General features: G+C 45.5%; 1 protein-coding gene across 3 annotated transcripts in view; it reads left to right on the forward strand.

The window, feature by feature from the left end:
- The window catches only part of CPS1 (carbamoyl-phosphate synthase 1), a 193,528-nt gene that overhangs the window by 39,403 nt on the left and 138,480 nt on the right, over positions 1-15,645 (forward strand). For 2 of the 3 annotated variants that reach the window (XM_083626151.1, XM_083626152.1), the window contains exons 3-6: positions 9,327-9,471; positions 10,104-10,193; positions 11,653-11,709; positions 14,784-14,876. In XM_083626151.1, the coding sequence (XP_083482277.1) occupies positions 9,327-9,471; positions 10,104-10,193; positions 11,653-11,709; positions 14,784-14,876 (385 nt within the window). The remainder of the gene's footprint in view (positions 1-9,326; positions 9,472-10,103; positions 10,194-11,652; positions 11,710-14,783; positions 14,877-15,645) is intronic. The other variant, XM_083626153.1, reaches the window with a different exon arrangement.

A 15,645-nucleotide genomic window follows, 5' to 3' on the forward strand; every position in this document is an offset into this window, starting at 1 on the left:
GTCCTTTAAATAAGTTGGGCACTTGGAAACTCTGCCAGACCGCAGGGGACCGGTACCCAAGTCCGGGGGGCCACCCAATTCTTGCTGAGGCTGTGGCGCGACCCTAGGTGGTGTTGAAACCAAGTCCCCTGGATCCGCTGCTGTGGGTGGAACCTCCGCAAGTGAAGTTGGCAGAATGTCAGGCACTGCAGTGGTCTGAGTCTGTGGGAAGTCTGGCAGACCCTCTGAAGTGGCTTGGTTCGGCTCCACGCCCGCACTTTGCGAGAGAGGTGTAGGTGGAGCCTCACTATCTGTAAGTGTCTGTTCTGGAGCCACGAGCGCAGCTGGGGGCACCACGGTAGTGTCTAAGTCCCCAACCCTGCGCCTAAGCTGATCTATGTGCCGGCGCCACAAGCGTCTGTCTTCGAGTGCCACCTGGTACGAGCGAAGTCCAGTGATTCCCACTACTGTGGCTGGCACCCAAGGTGCTCCCACAAAGTTCTGGGCAAAGACCTGGTTTCCTGGAACAAATGACCATGGCGTGTTAGCACAGCCATGGCAAAGTCCGGGTGCAGCCTGTCGAGCGGGGACCTGAGGCGGTGGCCTATAAGCAGTTTGGCAGGACTCCGCCCTGTGGCCGCATGAGGGGTGATGTGTTCTAGGAACAAGTATTCGGCGACCCGCTTATGCCAGTCTCCCCGGTCCAGGCGCGCCAGTGCCTCTTTTGCCGAGTGCACCATTCTCTCTGCTTGCCCGTTGCTGGATGGATGAAATGATGCCGTTAGGGCATGGTGGATGCCCAGTCCCAAAAGATACCACTCAAAAGTGCCTGATGTGAACTGCGGTCCGTTGTCGGAGACAAGGACATCAGGACACCCATGCTTTGCAAAGAGGCCTCGCAGCACCCGGATGACGGCCTCGGTAGTGGTGGAGGGCATCAGGGCCACCTCCAGCCATTTGGAATAGGCGTCCACCACTACCATAAAGGTCCGGCCGTGAAAGGGGCCGGCCAGATCAATGTGCACCCTTGACCAGGGTGTCTTGGGCGTCTCCCAGGTGTGTCCCTTAGCTGCTGGTGGCGCAGGCCTCGATTCTTGGCACGCTTGACAGGCGGAAACCCAGGCAGTGATGGCATCGTTCATGTTAGGCCACCAGACGTAACACTGAGCCTGACCTTAGTGATGTGGCCCTTTCTGAAACACTTCCGACAGATGGCGTCTCTGAATCAACACTTGGCACGGGAATGGTTGCCTCCGCAGCCGGAACATTCCAATTGGCCCTTGGACTTCTGTTAGAACTTCCTGCGCTCCCGCTTTGTCTGGTGCACGTCATCGTCTTCACTGGAGGATGCCTCATCACTGCTGGCCTCTTTGTGATGCACTGGAACTGGCTTCCTAGCAAAACGCAAGCTACTGGCCTTGCGGATCTCCTGGGCAGAGCGTTCAGCAGCTTCCAAGGTCACGGCCTCCTCAATGGCTTTCTGCAGCGTGACGTCTGGCTTGGTGAGGAGACACCGTTGTAGACGGATGTCCCGGACCGCGCAGACGATTCGATCCATAAGGGCATCGTCTAAGTCTCAGAACTTGCAGTGCATTGCAGCCTGTCGGAGGGCGGCGGTGTAGTTGTTAATTGATTCCCCCTCTGCCTGGTTCCGGTGGTAGAATGCATGGTGGGCTGCAATCTTGGACGGCTTTGGCGTGTAGTGGTTGCGGAGCTTCTCTTGAATCGTGTCCCATGGTGTTGCCTGGACTGCTTCAGGCACAACCAATGCTCGGGCCGTCTCAAACACCTCAGGCCCACAGAGGCTGAGGAATAGGCCCCGCTTACGCTCCTGTGATACTTGCGTCAGCTTGTTGGCTTGGAGGTAGCAGTCGAACCGAGCGAGGTAGGAGTCCCATGATTCAGAGGCTGGCGCAAACGGCGGTAGAGGCACAAGTGAAGCCATGGTTCCGATGCCGATTTGGAGGCGATGGATAGAACACAGTGCTCTAGCCAGAACAGTCAGCTCTGAATTGGTTCTGTTCAGTGATTTCGCTCAGTGTTTCAGCTCAGTGATTCAGCTCTGCTCAGAGGGTGGCTGCATCTGGCTGTGCTCTGTTGTCCATCCATCCCACCTTCGTCGCCAGTGTTAAGTTGTGGGTGAACATATCAGACAACACAGCGATTCTTCAAACAGCTCTTGTCTATTCACAGGCCAGAACAGAACTGAACTGTAACAACTTTCTAAAACTATCCAATCACTGAACGTCACTTTCGATCCCTTATTTGCATAACTACAGTATCCCCCTGCTGGGCCAGGGTGAGAACTTCAGTACATAACAGCCTTACTTGATGGTTTCTTTTGTGCAACCTATCTAGGCTGCCGTGTTTAATAAAATATTTGTTTTTAACTTGCATGCTTTATTGTATAAACATAGATGGACATTTTTACTTGTGAAAGAGACCTTGAGCCTTGTAGACGGGTGCAGCAACTGTAGTGAAATTGAGCATTTTTTATTTTTTACTTTGAGGTGGTTGTAGAGTGGGTTTATTTACAACTGAGAGGCCCTGGATTATTAGTGGAAGAGCAGAAGGTCCCAGGCTGAACTGCTGACATCGCCAGTTAAAAATGCTTCTGAGTTGCCAGCCTGGGAAATGACCATTTTCTGAATCATAGCTCTCATCCTCCCCGACCACTGACATAGGTTGGCTGAGGTTGATAGGAACTAGGAGTTCACCATTGTCTGGTGGACAGTGGTAGAATTTCACTTGCTTTAGAGTGGACTGTACTGAGTTAGGTGGATGAAAAGTCTGACTTCAAAGCAAAATGGATTTGGGGGGCAACCACACTATATGCCTCATCTTTCTCACACGGTTATGATCAATATGCTTTTATTTGGGGTGGGGTGAAACAAGGTACCAAGATCTACTTGTTAGAGATGCTCCAACGGTGCAGGAGATGTTACTTAGTGTTTGAGGATCCCCCCCTTTTTTTTGCTCCCCAGATGTAGAATTGATGGCAGTTACATGTCGGCCATTTTATCTGCCTAGAGAAGTAACTGTCATAATTATTATAGCTGTTTATATTCCATCTGATGCTAATGTCAGTGTGGCACTTTCTAAGCTATATGACGTCATCTCTAAGCAGCAGCAACTCCACCCAGAAGGCGCCCTTGTTGTGGCAGGGGACTTCAATCAAGCCTGCCTAAAGACAGTTTTTCCTAAGTTTGAACAGTTTGTGAAATTTCCCACTAGAGGACAGAATATTCTAGATTTCACGTATTCCAATTTGAAACAGGCATACAGGCAATCCCCTCCCCCACTCAGGCTCATCTGACCATTCTTCAGTTTTTCTATGTCCGAAGTACATCCCTCTCAGGAGAAGAATTCAGCAGTTTATAAAAACAGTTAGAATTTGGCCAGAGGGTGCTCTTAGTCAGCTCCAGGATTGTTTTGAGAGCACTGATTGGAGTGTGTTTGAACATCAAGATATGCATAGATACCCAGATACTATACTTTCCTATATTAAAGTGTGCACCGACAAGGTAACATCGCAGAGATGCATTAGAGTCTATGAGAACTGTAAACCATGGATGACTGCTGAAGTGAGAACACTCCTGAAAATCCAGGATTCTGCCTTTAAGACAGGGAATATAGACATATACAGAGAGGCGAGAACAAATCTCAAAAAGGGCATTAAGGCAGCAAAACAACAGCATAAGCTTAAGGTGGAAAATTATTGAGCCGATAACAACATGAAACAAGTGTGGCAACGACTGCAGCACCTAACCAGCTACAAGGGCAATACGAGGAACATGGTTAAGGCTGATGATTCATTGGCAGAGGAGCTGAACATCTTCTTTGCTCAGGGTGCAGTTGGTTGGGTTTTATCTTCTAGGGATAATTACCCTATTGAACTTTCACCTCTTCCCCATACCATTCTGACCCAGGAGTCCTGGCCCAGGGATGACCTGTTAGTGAGCGGATCTTACCCCTCTATTGAGGAGGCTAGTATGGGGTCTGGGATTCCCACTATTGAAGGGCTAGGGAAGAATGGTGGTGGGGCTAGATATCACTATCAGCGAAGGGTTTTGAGATGCAGTGATACTCAAACCCATTCAAATCTATGCCCCATCCCAAGGGACAAGGGTAGGGCGAGCAGGGATTACCCACCTCCATCATTGGTGTTGTGCAATGCCAGGTCCATAGGCAATAAAACTGCGTGACCTTTTTGTCTCGCAGGGGATTGACCTGGCTTGTGTGACAGAGACCTGGGTATGGGAAGGCAAAGTAGTCTCCCTACGTGAGATAACACCTCCAGGTTTCTCTGTCCTCCACCAATCGCGGACTGTGGGTTGGAGGGGAGGAGTAGCGTTGTTAATCCAGGAGGATTGCTCTTTCAGGGCTCTACCACCACCGTCGATCTTCGGCATTGAATGTGTTGGTCTCATGTGGGGCACCAAGGAGAGCTTGGCTGTCTGGCTGGTGTACTGACCACCCAGCGCACCGGCAGCCACCCTGTCAGACCTGTTGGAGGTGGTGGCGGGTTGGGCCTTGGAGTTCCCAAGATCCCAAGAAAAGGATCTAGGAGTCTTGGTTGACCACAAACTTGACATGAGTCAACAGTGTGACGCGGCAGCTAAAAAAGCCAATGCAATTCTGGGCTGCATCAATAGGAGTATAGCATCTAGATCAAGGGAAGTAATAGTGCCACTGTATTCTGCTCTGGTCAGACCTCACCTGGAGTACTGTGTCCAGTTCTGGGCACCACAGTTCAAGAAGGACACTGACAAACTGGAACGTGTCCAGAGGAGGGCAACCAAAATGGTCAAAGGCCTGGAAACGATGCCTTATGAGGAACGGCTAAGGGAGCTGGGCATGTTTAGCCTGGAGAAGAGGAGGTTAAGGGGTGATATGATAGCCATGTTCAAATATATAAAAGGATGTCACATAGAGGAGGGAGAAAGGTTGTTTTCTGCTGCTCCAGAGAAGCAGACACGGAGCAATGGTTCCAAACTACAAGAAAGAAGATTCTACCTAAACATTAGGAAGAACTTCCTGACAGTAAGAGCTGTTTGACAGTGGAATTTGCTGCCAAGGAGTGTGGTGGAGTCTCCTTCTTTGGAGGTCTTTAAGCAGAGGCTTGACAACCATATGTCAGGAGTGCTCTGATGGTGTTTCCTGCTTGGCAGGGGGTTGGACTCGATGGCCCTTGTGGTCTCTTCCAACTCTATGATTCTGTGATTCTATTGGTTTTGGCAGACTTCACCGTCCATGCCGATGCTGCCCCCTCCTCACAGGCTCTGGACCTAGTGACCTCCATGGCAACACTGGGGCTCTCCCAGTTTGTTTTGAGTCCCACCCATCAAGCAGGCCACACGCTGGATTTGATCTTTGGTGCTGGCATAGATGTGATCATGCTCCCCCCTGTGGAAGTGCCATGGTCTCATCACTACACTCTGAAAGCCAAGATTGACTTCCCGCTCCTCCCCTGCTTGGGTGGCGAGCCTATTTGGGCTTGCCTGCGAAGGTTGATGGATCCTGATAGATTCCGTCAGGCCTTGCGGGACCCTGCTCCTCCTGGCAACTCATTAGATGAACTTGTTGAGGACTGGAATAACCGGCTCTTGGCGGCCATCGATGAGATTGCGCCTAAGCGCCCTCTGCGACCCCGTCGAAACCGGGCCCCTTGGTTTACCGAGGAGCTCCGGAAAATGAAGCGGGATCTCAGACGGCTAGAGTGAGTATGGCGACGGACTCGTGACGGAGCTTCAAGAACATCTTATAGGATGCTTATGAAAGCCTATGAGATGGCTATGAAAGCTGCTAAGAAATCTTACTTCGCAGCTTCCATTGCATCTGCTAGCTTTCGCCCGGCACAACTTTTTAGAATAATTAGGTTGATAACGTCCTTAGGAGGACAACCAGATTTAAGCACAAATTCGACCCACTGCTGTGAGGCATTTGCGAGCTTTTTTGTGGAGAAAGTCCTGTTGCTTTGCCGTGACCTCCCTGCCAAGTTAGATACAGTGACAGAACTGGAGGCCCCTCGACTGACTTTGGGTCCAGTGTTAGACCATTTCGATCAGATACTCCCTGCTGATGTGGATAGCTTCCTCCAAGCTGGTAGGCCCACCACCTGCCTCCTCAATCCGTGCCCGTCTTGGCTGATTAGGGCATGCCCAGGTATCACGCAGACCCCCCTGGTTGAAATTATCAATTTGTCCCTTGGCACGGGGACATTCCCAGGGGAGCTGAAGGAAGCAATGGTGCATCCACTCTTAAAGAAAACTTCACTAGATCCTTTAGATCTATCCAATTACCGCCCAGTTTCAAATCTCCCATATCTGGGTAAAGTAATTGAGAGAGCAGTTGCTGAACAGCTTGGTAGGTTTCTGGAGGAAACATCGGCTTTATGTCTAACACTTGTCTTTCTTTCATCTTCTCCCTTCTTACATCAGCCAATTTATGAGTTCTAAAATTTGCTTGGAGGAACTATGTCTCTTACTGTAACTGCAAAGTGCTCTAATAAATTAATTATCAGAATCCTTTTATTGAGTGTGTTTTATTGTATTTTGATAAGAATGAAGGTTCCTGAGATTCCTCAGAGGTGAAGTAAGGTCTTGGAATGGAGAAAGTGAAAATGTTCATGAAGAAGTGAGGGAGGGAAGGAAGGATATACTCCTCAAGAGGGAACACAGACATGGGTCAACAGTTTGGACCTCTAAATGTCAGCCCTGGCTAACATAGTAACATGCTGCAGATCCTCCATCTGCAACAGAACATTTATAGGATCCCAACTTAACAAAGCTCAAGATTTTAGGTCAAGACCTACAGCTTTCACACAGTTGCAAGATGCTGTACAAACTGCGTTCTCTATATGCATGTATCACCTCAAGGCAAGATGCACTCTTCAGTGGTTTCTATTATGTGAATCACCACAAGACAAGATGGAATTTTAAGCGGTTTCTCTGATAGTAACACTAAATTACAGGCAAATCCGTTTGCAAGTTTTTGAATCTGAAGGCAATCAGTTATGCTTTTTGAAAGCACTAATTACTATCTGTGTTAATATACCTGCCAACAAACAACTGTTTAATATAGATCAGAATGATGGAGGGCATCAAAGTTTTATTCCCTGTGACAGATTATGGGCAATAAATCTTGTCACATCACTAAAGCCATGCAGCAGCTGATGGATTAACTCCCCTTCAACAACCTGCCTCAGTAGCAGAAACAGGTTTTTTTTTTTTTTGCAGACCATTCTTTGAGCTTGTTTTTGCATGGCATGGCTCCTGTTTCCATAAAGATGCACCCCTTTCATGTTGCTTTTATTCATGCACCAGCCAGCGTATCTCATGAGCCTTCACACAAACTCTGTCTCTCTTGGGATAAGAGCACACCAGGACCTTATTCCTTTTGTGTACTTGCTCAGCTTTGACAAAGGTGAGGCTGAAGGTGGGGTCAACAGATGCTCCTTGCACAGGTGGTCCTGAGCCACCACTGGCAACAAGGGTCATCTCCGTAGCAAAACCAAGCATAATACGTATGAGTCATGCAGGACCTGGGCAGGATGGAGGCAAAGGAATGGAGTGGAAGATGGTTCAGTCACAGATCATCAAAACACCTTTTATTGTCGGAGATAAGACTCCTACCTGATTTTCCCAAGAGTTCCTTGTTTTGTATACTTCTTTCACTGACTAACCTGTTGGCTTGCAGCCAAGACCACTGGACTGAAATAACTCCACCATGGTTATTTGTCTGAGTCTGAATGCCTGAATCTGATGATGGACGTGCCAGGATCCGGTTTGCATGGTTGGTGTTGCCATGCACTCCAAGGCATTGCATTTTTCTTACAAACTTCTCTCACTGCATATAAAAGGTGTTTTTTGCAGTTTAAAAAGAGTTAATTGATATTGAAGGTTCTTGAAGCATGAGGTGCAAAATTTGGCTGATTGTAACATTATTATGACTAAACGACTAAACAACAACAACATTATTATTACAATTATTATTAGCTATGCCATATTTTGGGCCAATATCCACTGTAGTGAAGGACTTTTGTACAGTACAAAATCAGGCTGAAGATGCACTTGTGTATCTTTAGATTTATATCACTACAGCAATAACCATATTTATCTGTAAAAGAATTTACACTTAGCAAGAGACCAGGGGTGTAATTCATAACTGACTTATTTCAGAGCAACCCAGCTAATTTTAATAGGATTACTCTGTAATAATTGTAGCCTGATTGTGCATATTTATGTATTCTCCAGGCTTACGAAAACCATACATTAAAACTAAGGACCTAATTCATTTTAGTCGGTGGCAACACATACATATTCAAAGAGTAGAACATCGCAACCTGGAATATTTCATACCAATTGTTTAATTTGACACATAATTTCTCTCAATTGGCCTGCACACTCATTCGTTGATATCATTCTGTAACCATTCTGGATTATTTAAAGAGTTTTCCAGTCTGTGACAATCCATCTTTTCACAAGGATGTCAGCATTCCATAAAAATGCCTCTTGCAACTTGCTGATATCTGAAAAACTGTATGACTATTCAATTATATATAATTTAAATAACAACAACAAAATAAATTAGTTTTAGCTTGTGTAAATCATTCTGAAGAATCCCAATGTACTTGCAAACCACACATTGTGCATATTTTATCCTCTTGCAGCATGATATATACCCACTGCTGAAGTGAAACTCATCAGTTCAAGAATACCTCTCAACTGGGCAAAATACTTTATCTAACTGAAGAGGAATTTTAGTACCACTGGAAGAATATCACCCTATACTACTAATCCTCTGTCTCCCCCACCCCTTTTAAGTTACCCTTCAGACAGAGGGCCCCCTCTCCTTTACAGATGGTGAGAAACTTCATGACAGTGTACTTTACCAAGCCACTCAGCACCCATGACTTCAGATCATAGGTTGCCACTATCAACGAAGTAACAGCAAACTATAACCGTGGAGCTCATGCATGAGAAGCAACGAAGGAAGAAGCTCGGGAGCCTACAGTGGACATTCCTGGTCACCAAATCATGGCTTGGCACTTTGTATGAATTAAACCATTGTTTTATATTTCCATGCAGCTATTTACCTACTGGTATGTTGTTCTTTTAAAAGCATAGCTGCTAACGGAATTTGTTTCTAAAAAACAATTATGGGATGAGCTTCCAATATAAGTAGTCCATAAAAATTATAAACTGGTAAGAACCTGACACACTTTTCTACTGCATCACTTTAAGCCTGTCCAGTATCCATGCTTGCTGCTTTGATAGGGAGCTTTACTCTTGACTCACTTTTTATTCCTCCCTCATGAAAATGATTTTCTGTTGTGTTCAACTCAGGAATACAGAAACCCTGACGGATCCAAGCTACCATGGACAGATTCTCACACTGGTTAACCCCATAATAGGGAATGGTGGTGTCCCAGATACTGCTGCTTTGGATGAAATGGGCCTCAGCAGGTTCTTGGAGTCTGAAGGCATTAAGGTAAGCAGCAGCGATATCAGAAAAGTCTCTCTCTCTCTGTTGTGGGGCAAGGTTCCCGATTGTTTTGCTAGTAAGTATATTGGTGGGACGCGGGTGGCGCTGTGGGTTAAACCACAGAGCCTAGGACTTGCCGATCAGAAGGTTGGCGGTTCAAATCCCCGCGATGGGGTGAGCTCCCGTTGCTCGGTCCCTGCTCCTGCCAACCTAGCAGTTCGAAAGCATGTCAAAGTGCAAGTAGATAAATAGGTACCGCTCCAGTGGGAAGGTAAACGGCGTTTCCATGCGCTGCTCTGGTTCGCCAGAAGCAGCTTAGTCATGCTGGCCACATGACCCAGAAGCTGTACACCAGATCCCTTGGCCAATAAAGTGAGATGAGCGCCGCAACCCCAGAGTCGGCCATGACTGGACCTAATGGTCAGGGGTCCCTTTACCTTTACCTATATTGGTATCCCTCATAGTCCTTCTGTAAGGTATATGAGATCATCTAGAAATGTATCCTTTGTATCCTTCTGATACAAACTCAAAGTGAAAACGTTTCTGATTGTCAAATTCTTTTGGTTCGTTGTAAGACAGACTTCAGGTTATAATTTAAAATTACATTTTACAGTCAGATTTGCTGTCATTCTTCACAGGTTTCAGGCTTGCTGGTGTTGGATTATAGCAATGAGTACAGTCACTGGCGAGCTGTCAAGACCCTCGCAGAATGGCTGAAAGACGAAAAGGTGAGGAATATTTTTTGGATAACCAAGAGCAAATCACTTGCTGCAGTGGAACTAGTTTTTAAAACCATTTGACATTGAATGGCTTGAGCATCGTTATTCAAAATTATTGTTCAGTTGTTGCTTTTTTTGAGATGCCTACCTGTTACACTAAAACAGGGGTCAGCAAACTTTTTCAGCAGAGGGCCTGTCCACGGTCCCTCAGACCTTGTCGGGGGGTTGGACTATATTTTCAAGGAAAAAAATGAACGAATTCCTATGCCCCACAAATAACCCAGAGATGCATTTTAAATAAAAGTACACATTCTACTCATGTAAAAACACACTGATTCCCGGACCATCCGCGGGCTGGATTTAGAATCATAGAATCATAGAGTTGGAAGAGACCACAAGGGCCATCGAGTCCAACCCCCTGCCAAGCAGGAAACACCATCAGAGGCGACTGGGCCGGATTCGGCCCCCGGGACTTAGGTTGCCTACCCATGCACTAAAACAACTGTAGAAATCTTTGTCTTCAGCAGGATTTTGCAAAACTTGTAACAAAAGTTGCATTTTCACTCCCTCCCACTCTGGTTCATGGATTAGTACATTGGAATGTCAGGTTATATTTTAAAATGGTTGAGCTGTCGGCCTGTCCCAAGCCCTGTAACCTGTGATTTTTTTGAAAGAGAATTCTCTCAAGGAGCACTACAGATTTAAACTGGTTTAATCTATATGTTCCCTCCCCACCAAGGAACCTTGGGAGTTGCTTAGATGGAGCACATAGGGGGAGCTAGCTTTCACAAGAGAAGTTTCTCTCTAAACATATTGCCAAATTCAGTTTCCAAAATGCTTTGGTAGAAGATATGGAAGTTAGTACTTTAAAGTCAATTTAATGTTGTAATGTGGACACGCCCAATAGGAAGCATGACGGTTAAGCACAATGTTTTCCCTACGTAGAAGTTATCCCACACAAGAATAAAGTAAACATAATATTCAACATGTAATACTGGCATGGCAAAACTATCACATGGTGACTGTTGCAAAAATAACGTAAGAACTGGACTTTAGAGAGCATGATTCGTAGACTCTGCTAAAATGTTGCTTCTGTTTGAGATCACTGCTAGTTTTAACGGGAGCTTTTCTGAACATCGGGCACTAAATCTTTACACTAATGCAAGGATTAGCAATAGTACAAAGGGATTTGCCCTTATCCTCCATGCCCCCTTGTATATACCACCCCCAAACTGGGATGGTTGGAAGAACAGATCTAGAGGGAGCGTGGGGGCAGAGAGGAGGAAAACAATCTGTTGCACAAGAAGAAATTGTACTGATGGAACATTCCCCTTTAGTGTTGCATTGAATATAACTTAGGATTTCCAGGATGGTCTTCCACAAAGGGAGCTAGTTTCAATATTCTGTTGGGAATGTAACTGACTTAGGTTTCTAAATTCTAATCTGCCTGTATCTGTGTTTTTTTCAGGTCCCGGCACTTTATGGTATTGATACCAGGATGCTTTCTAAAATAATTCGGAACAAGGTAGATGAAAAACAGCTGCGCTGGTCCATTAGAAAACAACAACACCACCACCACACTGGGCTACCACAATAAATCCTGTATCAAAACCAACTATAAATCACAAACTACTGTGAAAGCCTCTGAATTCCATAGAACTCTTCCTCTTGTTAGATATTAAGAAAAAGAAAGGGGAGCAGTTCAGGTTTGCTAGCTGATTATAGAGCATACAAAGCTTTCTTAAGTCCTAAATGGACCTTGATTTTCCATTAATTTGCTTTATTTCTTTGTGGCCAAGCAGGCCACAATATACCCTTGAATTCCCATATTTCTCTCTCCTTCCTTCCTTCCTTTCCTTTATTTCAAAGGTAAAGCTGAGTGCATGTTTAAATCTCTTCTGTTGAAATTCAGTGTTTCAATAGTGCTTTCTTATTAAAACAGCTAGCTAAAAATGTGAATAATATCTGCAGAATTGCAAGAAATAGGAAATTTCTAAGGAGCTGAAGTGACCGTTTACAATGAGTAGAATTGCTGAGGGCCTTGTCAAACCACTAAAAGGTTCCTGGGAGGCTGGAGGGACATTGCTGCAGCCTGAGTGCTGGAAGAAAGACCTGCTTCCTGCAGAGCCGTAGCATGGTGATGTTGCACCCCTGGCAGAACCATCCAGATTGCGCCCCCCAGCCATGGGCAAGTTAGCTCTTCTTTCTGCCTCTCCTCTTTCTTGCAATGAGGATGTTGGTGGGAGTGGGAGTGGCGGGGGGGGGGGGAGCTCCACAGCAGTGGGACCGAGTTTGGTAGAAGCTCCACAGCAGCAGGACTGAGCTGCCCTACCCACCCCTTTGGTCTCTTCAGTGGTAGCGGTGTGCTGGGTCCCCTCGCTCTTTGGAGACGCCTTGCTCCCTAGCAACGTGGGTTGAGCTGTGGGGGGAGATGGAGGAGAATGCTGGGGGTGAGCAGAAGGAATATCTGCAGGGGCAGCAGGTTGTGTGACGGGGGAAATATGAGGGGCAAAACACACACAAGAGACATGGCTCCTTCCGCCACGGCGAGAGGTCCCGAGGCTGCCAGGTGGTGGGGAGCCACACACATCCCCTCACCGCCCCCTTGCCCTGGACGAAACCGTTCACTCTCCTCCTAAAGCCCAGTGCCACCCTTAACAGAACTGGCATTCCATTAAGAGTCAGACACCAATATGCTGATAGACATTATCAGAAATGGACAATGTCCACATAATGGACATCCATAAAATGGCAAAATGACAAAACCTCAAACAAACAACTTGGTGTGAATCAGGCAAAAGTGTGGAAATTTCTTGGGGCAGGGAGTTCAGATGGATCAAGATTATAAGATTAGTATTGAGAGCTGAATCATGTAAAAAATTGGTTCATTTATAGTTGGATATATTTTTTTTAACAGCACCTTATTGCTACTCCGTAGTCAGATTAGGTTGGTGCATTATAACTCAAAAAGGGCAGATTTTGCTGTTGGAATTTAGAGATGTGAAACCCTCAGTTGTCTTCATTCTCTCTTCTTTATTCAGTTTAGGCTGTCTAATTTTAAAAAGTTATAAAGTTGTTGGGTAACTGTTATGTACTGAAGTTCTCACCCTGGGCCAGCAGGGGGATACTGTAGATAGTTATGCAAATGAAGGATCGAAAGTGACGTTCAGTGATTGGATAGTTTTAGAAAGTTGCTACAGTAACGTTGTACTGGAGCTCTATATAAGCAGGCTGACTGAGCCCTTCAGTCAGTTCTGTTCTGGCCTCTGAATAAACAAGAGCTGTTTGAAGAATCGCTGTGTCGTCTGATATGTTCACCCACAACTTAACAGTAATTATTTCAGTTCCTAAGAAATTTTCTCCCCCATTACCTGATGCCACTCTCCTTTCTTGTGTGCACTCATCTGTTGCTGGAGGCACTGGAATGCATTTCAGCTTGCATTAAGGCTGGTGGGTTTGCATGGGGAGAAAGTAGATAGAGAGTGGAACCTCCAAATTTCCTAGGCAGTCTTTCTGACCTAACCTGTGCTGACCTTCCTTCTGATGTTAGATTGAAACTCTCAGGGTAGCTGACATAACTTTGTATTCATCCTCCTTCTCAATCTCACTTCAGGAGAAGGGACGTTTTTCTTTTGTCTCTCTTTGTTCCTCCAAGTTAGATAGATCTAGGATCTTTATTATCCAACATGTATTTCTTAATAGCTTTTTATTTTATACTAAAAGTCTCTGTGTGGTTACATCCAGGGTAAAATGTGTTCCTCTAAGCAGGGGTTTGGGGCAGTGCTCAGTTCAAGCTGATGCACATAAATCAGTTCTACTGATGCACATAATCAGTTCTGTTGTTGTTTAGTCGTTTAGTCGTGTCCGACTCTTCGTGACCCCATGGACCAGAGCACGCCAGGCACTTCTGTCTTCCACTGCCTCCCGCAGTTTGGTCAGACTCATGTTTGTAGCTTCGAAGACACTATCCAACCATCTCGTCCTCTGTCGTCCCCTTCTCCTTGTCCCCTCCATCTTTCCCAACATCAGGGTCTTTTCCAGGGAGTCTTCTCTTCTCATGAGGTGGCCAAAGTATTGGAGCCTCAGCTTCACGATCTGTCCTTCCAGTGAGCACTCAGGGCTGATTTCCTTAAGAATGGATAGGTTTGATCTTCTTGCAGTCCATGGGACTCTCAAGAGTCTCCTCCAGCACCATAATTCAAAAGCATCAATTCTTCGACGATCAGCCTTCTTTATGGTCCAGCTCTCACTTCCATACATCACTAAGTGAGAGCTGGACCATAAAAAAGGCTGATCGTCGAAGAATTGATGCTTTTGAATTATGGTGCTGGAGGAGTTCTACTGATAATCAGTTCTACTGATGCACATAAATGACCTATGCTCATCATATGAGGCCTTGAATCATGTGCCTCCTCTGCAAGAGATCCAGGCCTTTTCTGTGGTGGCTCCCAGTTTGTTGTCATGTTATATATTTTGTGTTTTGATTTCATGTTTTATGTTGTAAACCATCCTGTGATCTTGGGATGAAGGGCAATTTATAAATTTAATAATGATAAAATATAAAATGCTATCATTTGTTTTATTTTTTTCTCTCAACAGGGAACTGTTCTTGGGAAGATTGAATTTGAGGGTCAACCAGTGCAATTTTTGGACCCAAACAAGAGAAACTTGATAGCTGAAATTTCAACAAAGGTAAACATTCCACTTTTAGTGTGCTAGTCTCATTTCCTACAAATTTCATGACAAGTTTGACTAATGTGTATCTGCTAGAAACAGGCTTGGCTGGAGAAAGAGTAGGTCAGGTATGTTTAGCGTGTCTTCAAAGGTCTCTTAATGTTATCTCACACTCAAAAACCACCAAAAAACAACAACAACATCAAAACTAATCGGACTGTTATGATGAGAGTGCATGTCGGAGTTTGTCTTCAGTTTTCCTTTTCTGTGATCTGTCCCTTGGAGCTCTCCTGGCCCCAAGCTGTCACTTGGCTCTGCTCAATGACCCACCCTTGCATCGTGGTGTTCACCTTCTGTTGTCGGATATATCTGTTTTTATGTCTCTGTGTTTTTATGTTTGTACATATTTTATGGGCTAATAGCCGTAAATAAATAAATAGAATAGTAGGGACAGGGGAGCATCCCAGTGGCAACTTCTGGATGGAATTGCTAACTGAGTTGCTTCCAGTTAACTTGTTTTTGGGAGAGCTAGAATTCACTCCTGTGCTTAGGATTGAAGGAAGGGCAGTGCAATGGAGACTCTCCCTTCTCCTCATCTACCCTTTGTGGATTATTTCCATTTAGTTTTCCTAAATAAAATTCAATTAGCTGACATATTATCAGGTAACATTTCCTAATTGTTAGAACTGGTCAGCTCTGGAATGAATTATGCCATCTATCCGGAATAACTAAGGTCCAGAGAATCTTGAAATTGTGAGGAGTAGGATGAGCTGACTCTTATGGTGGA

The sequence above is a fragment of the Podarcis filfolensis genome (genome assembly GCF_964270895.1).
Source record: "Podarcis filfolensis genome assembly, chromosome: 1".
Taxonomy (NCBI): Eukaryota; Metazoa; Chordata; class Lepidosauria; order Squamata; family Lacertidae; genus Podarcis; species Podarcis filfolensis.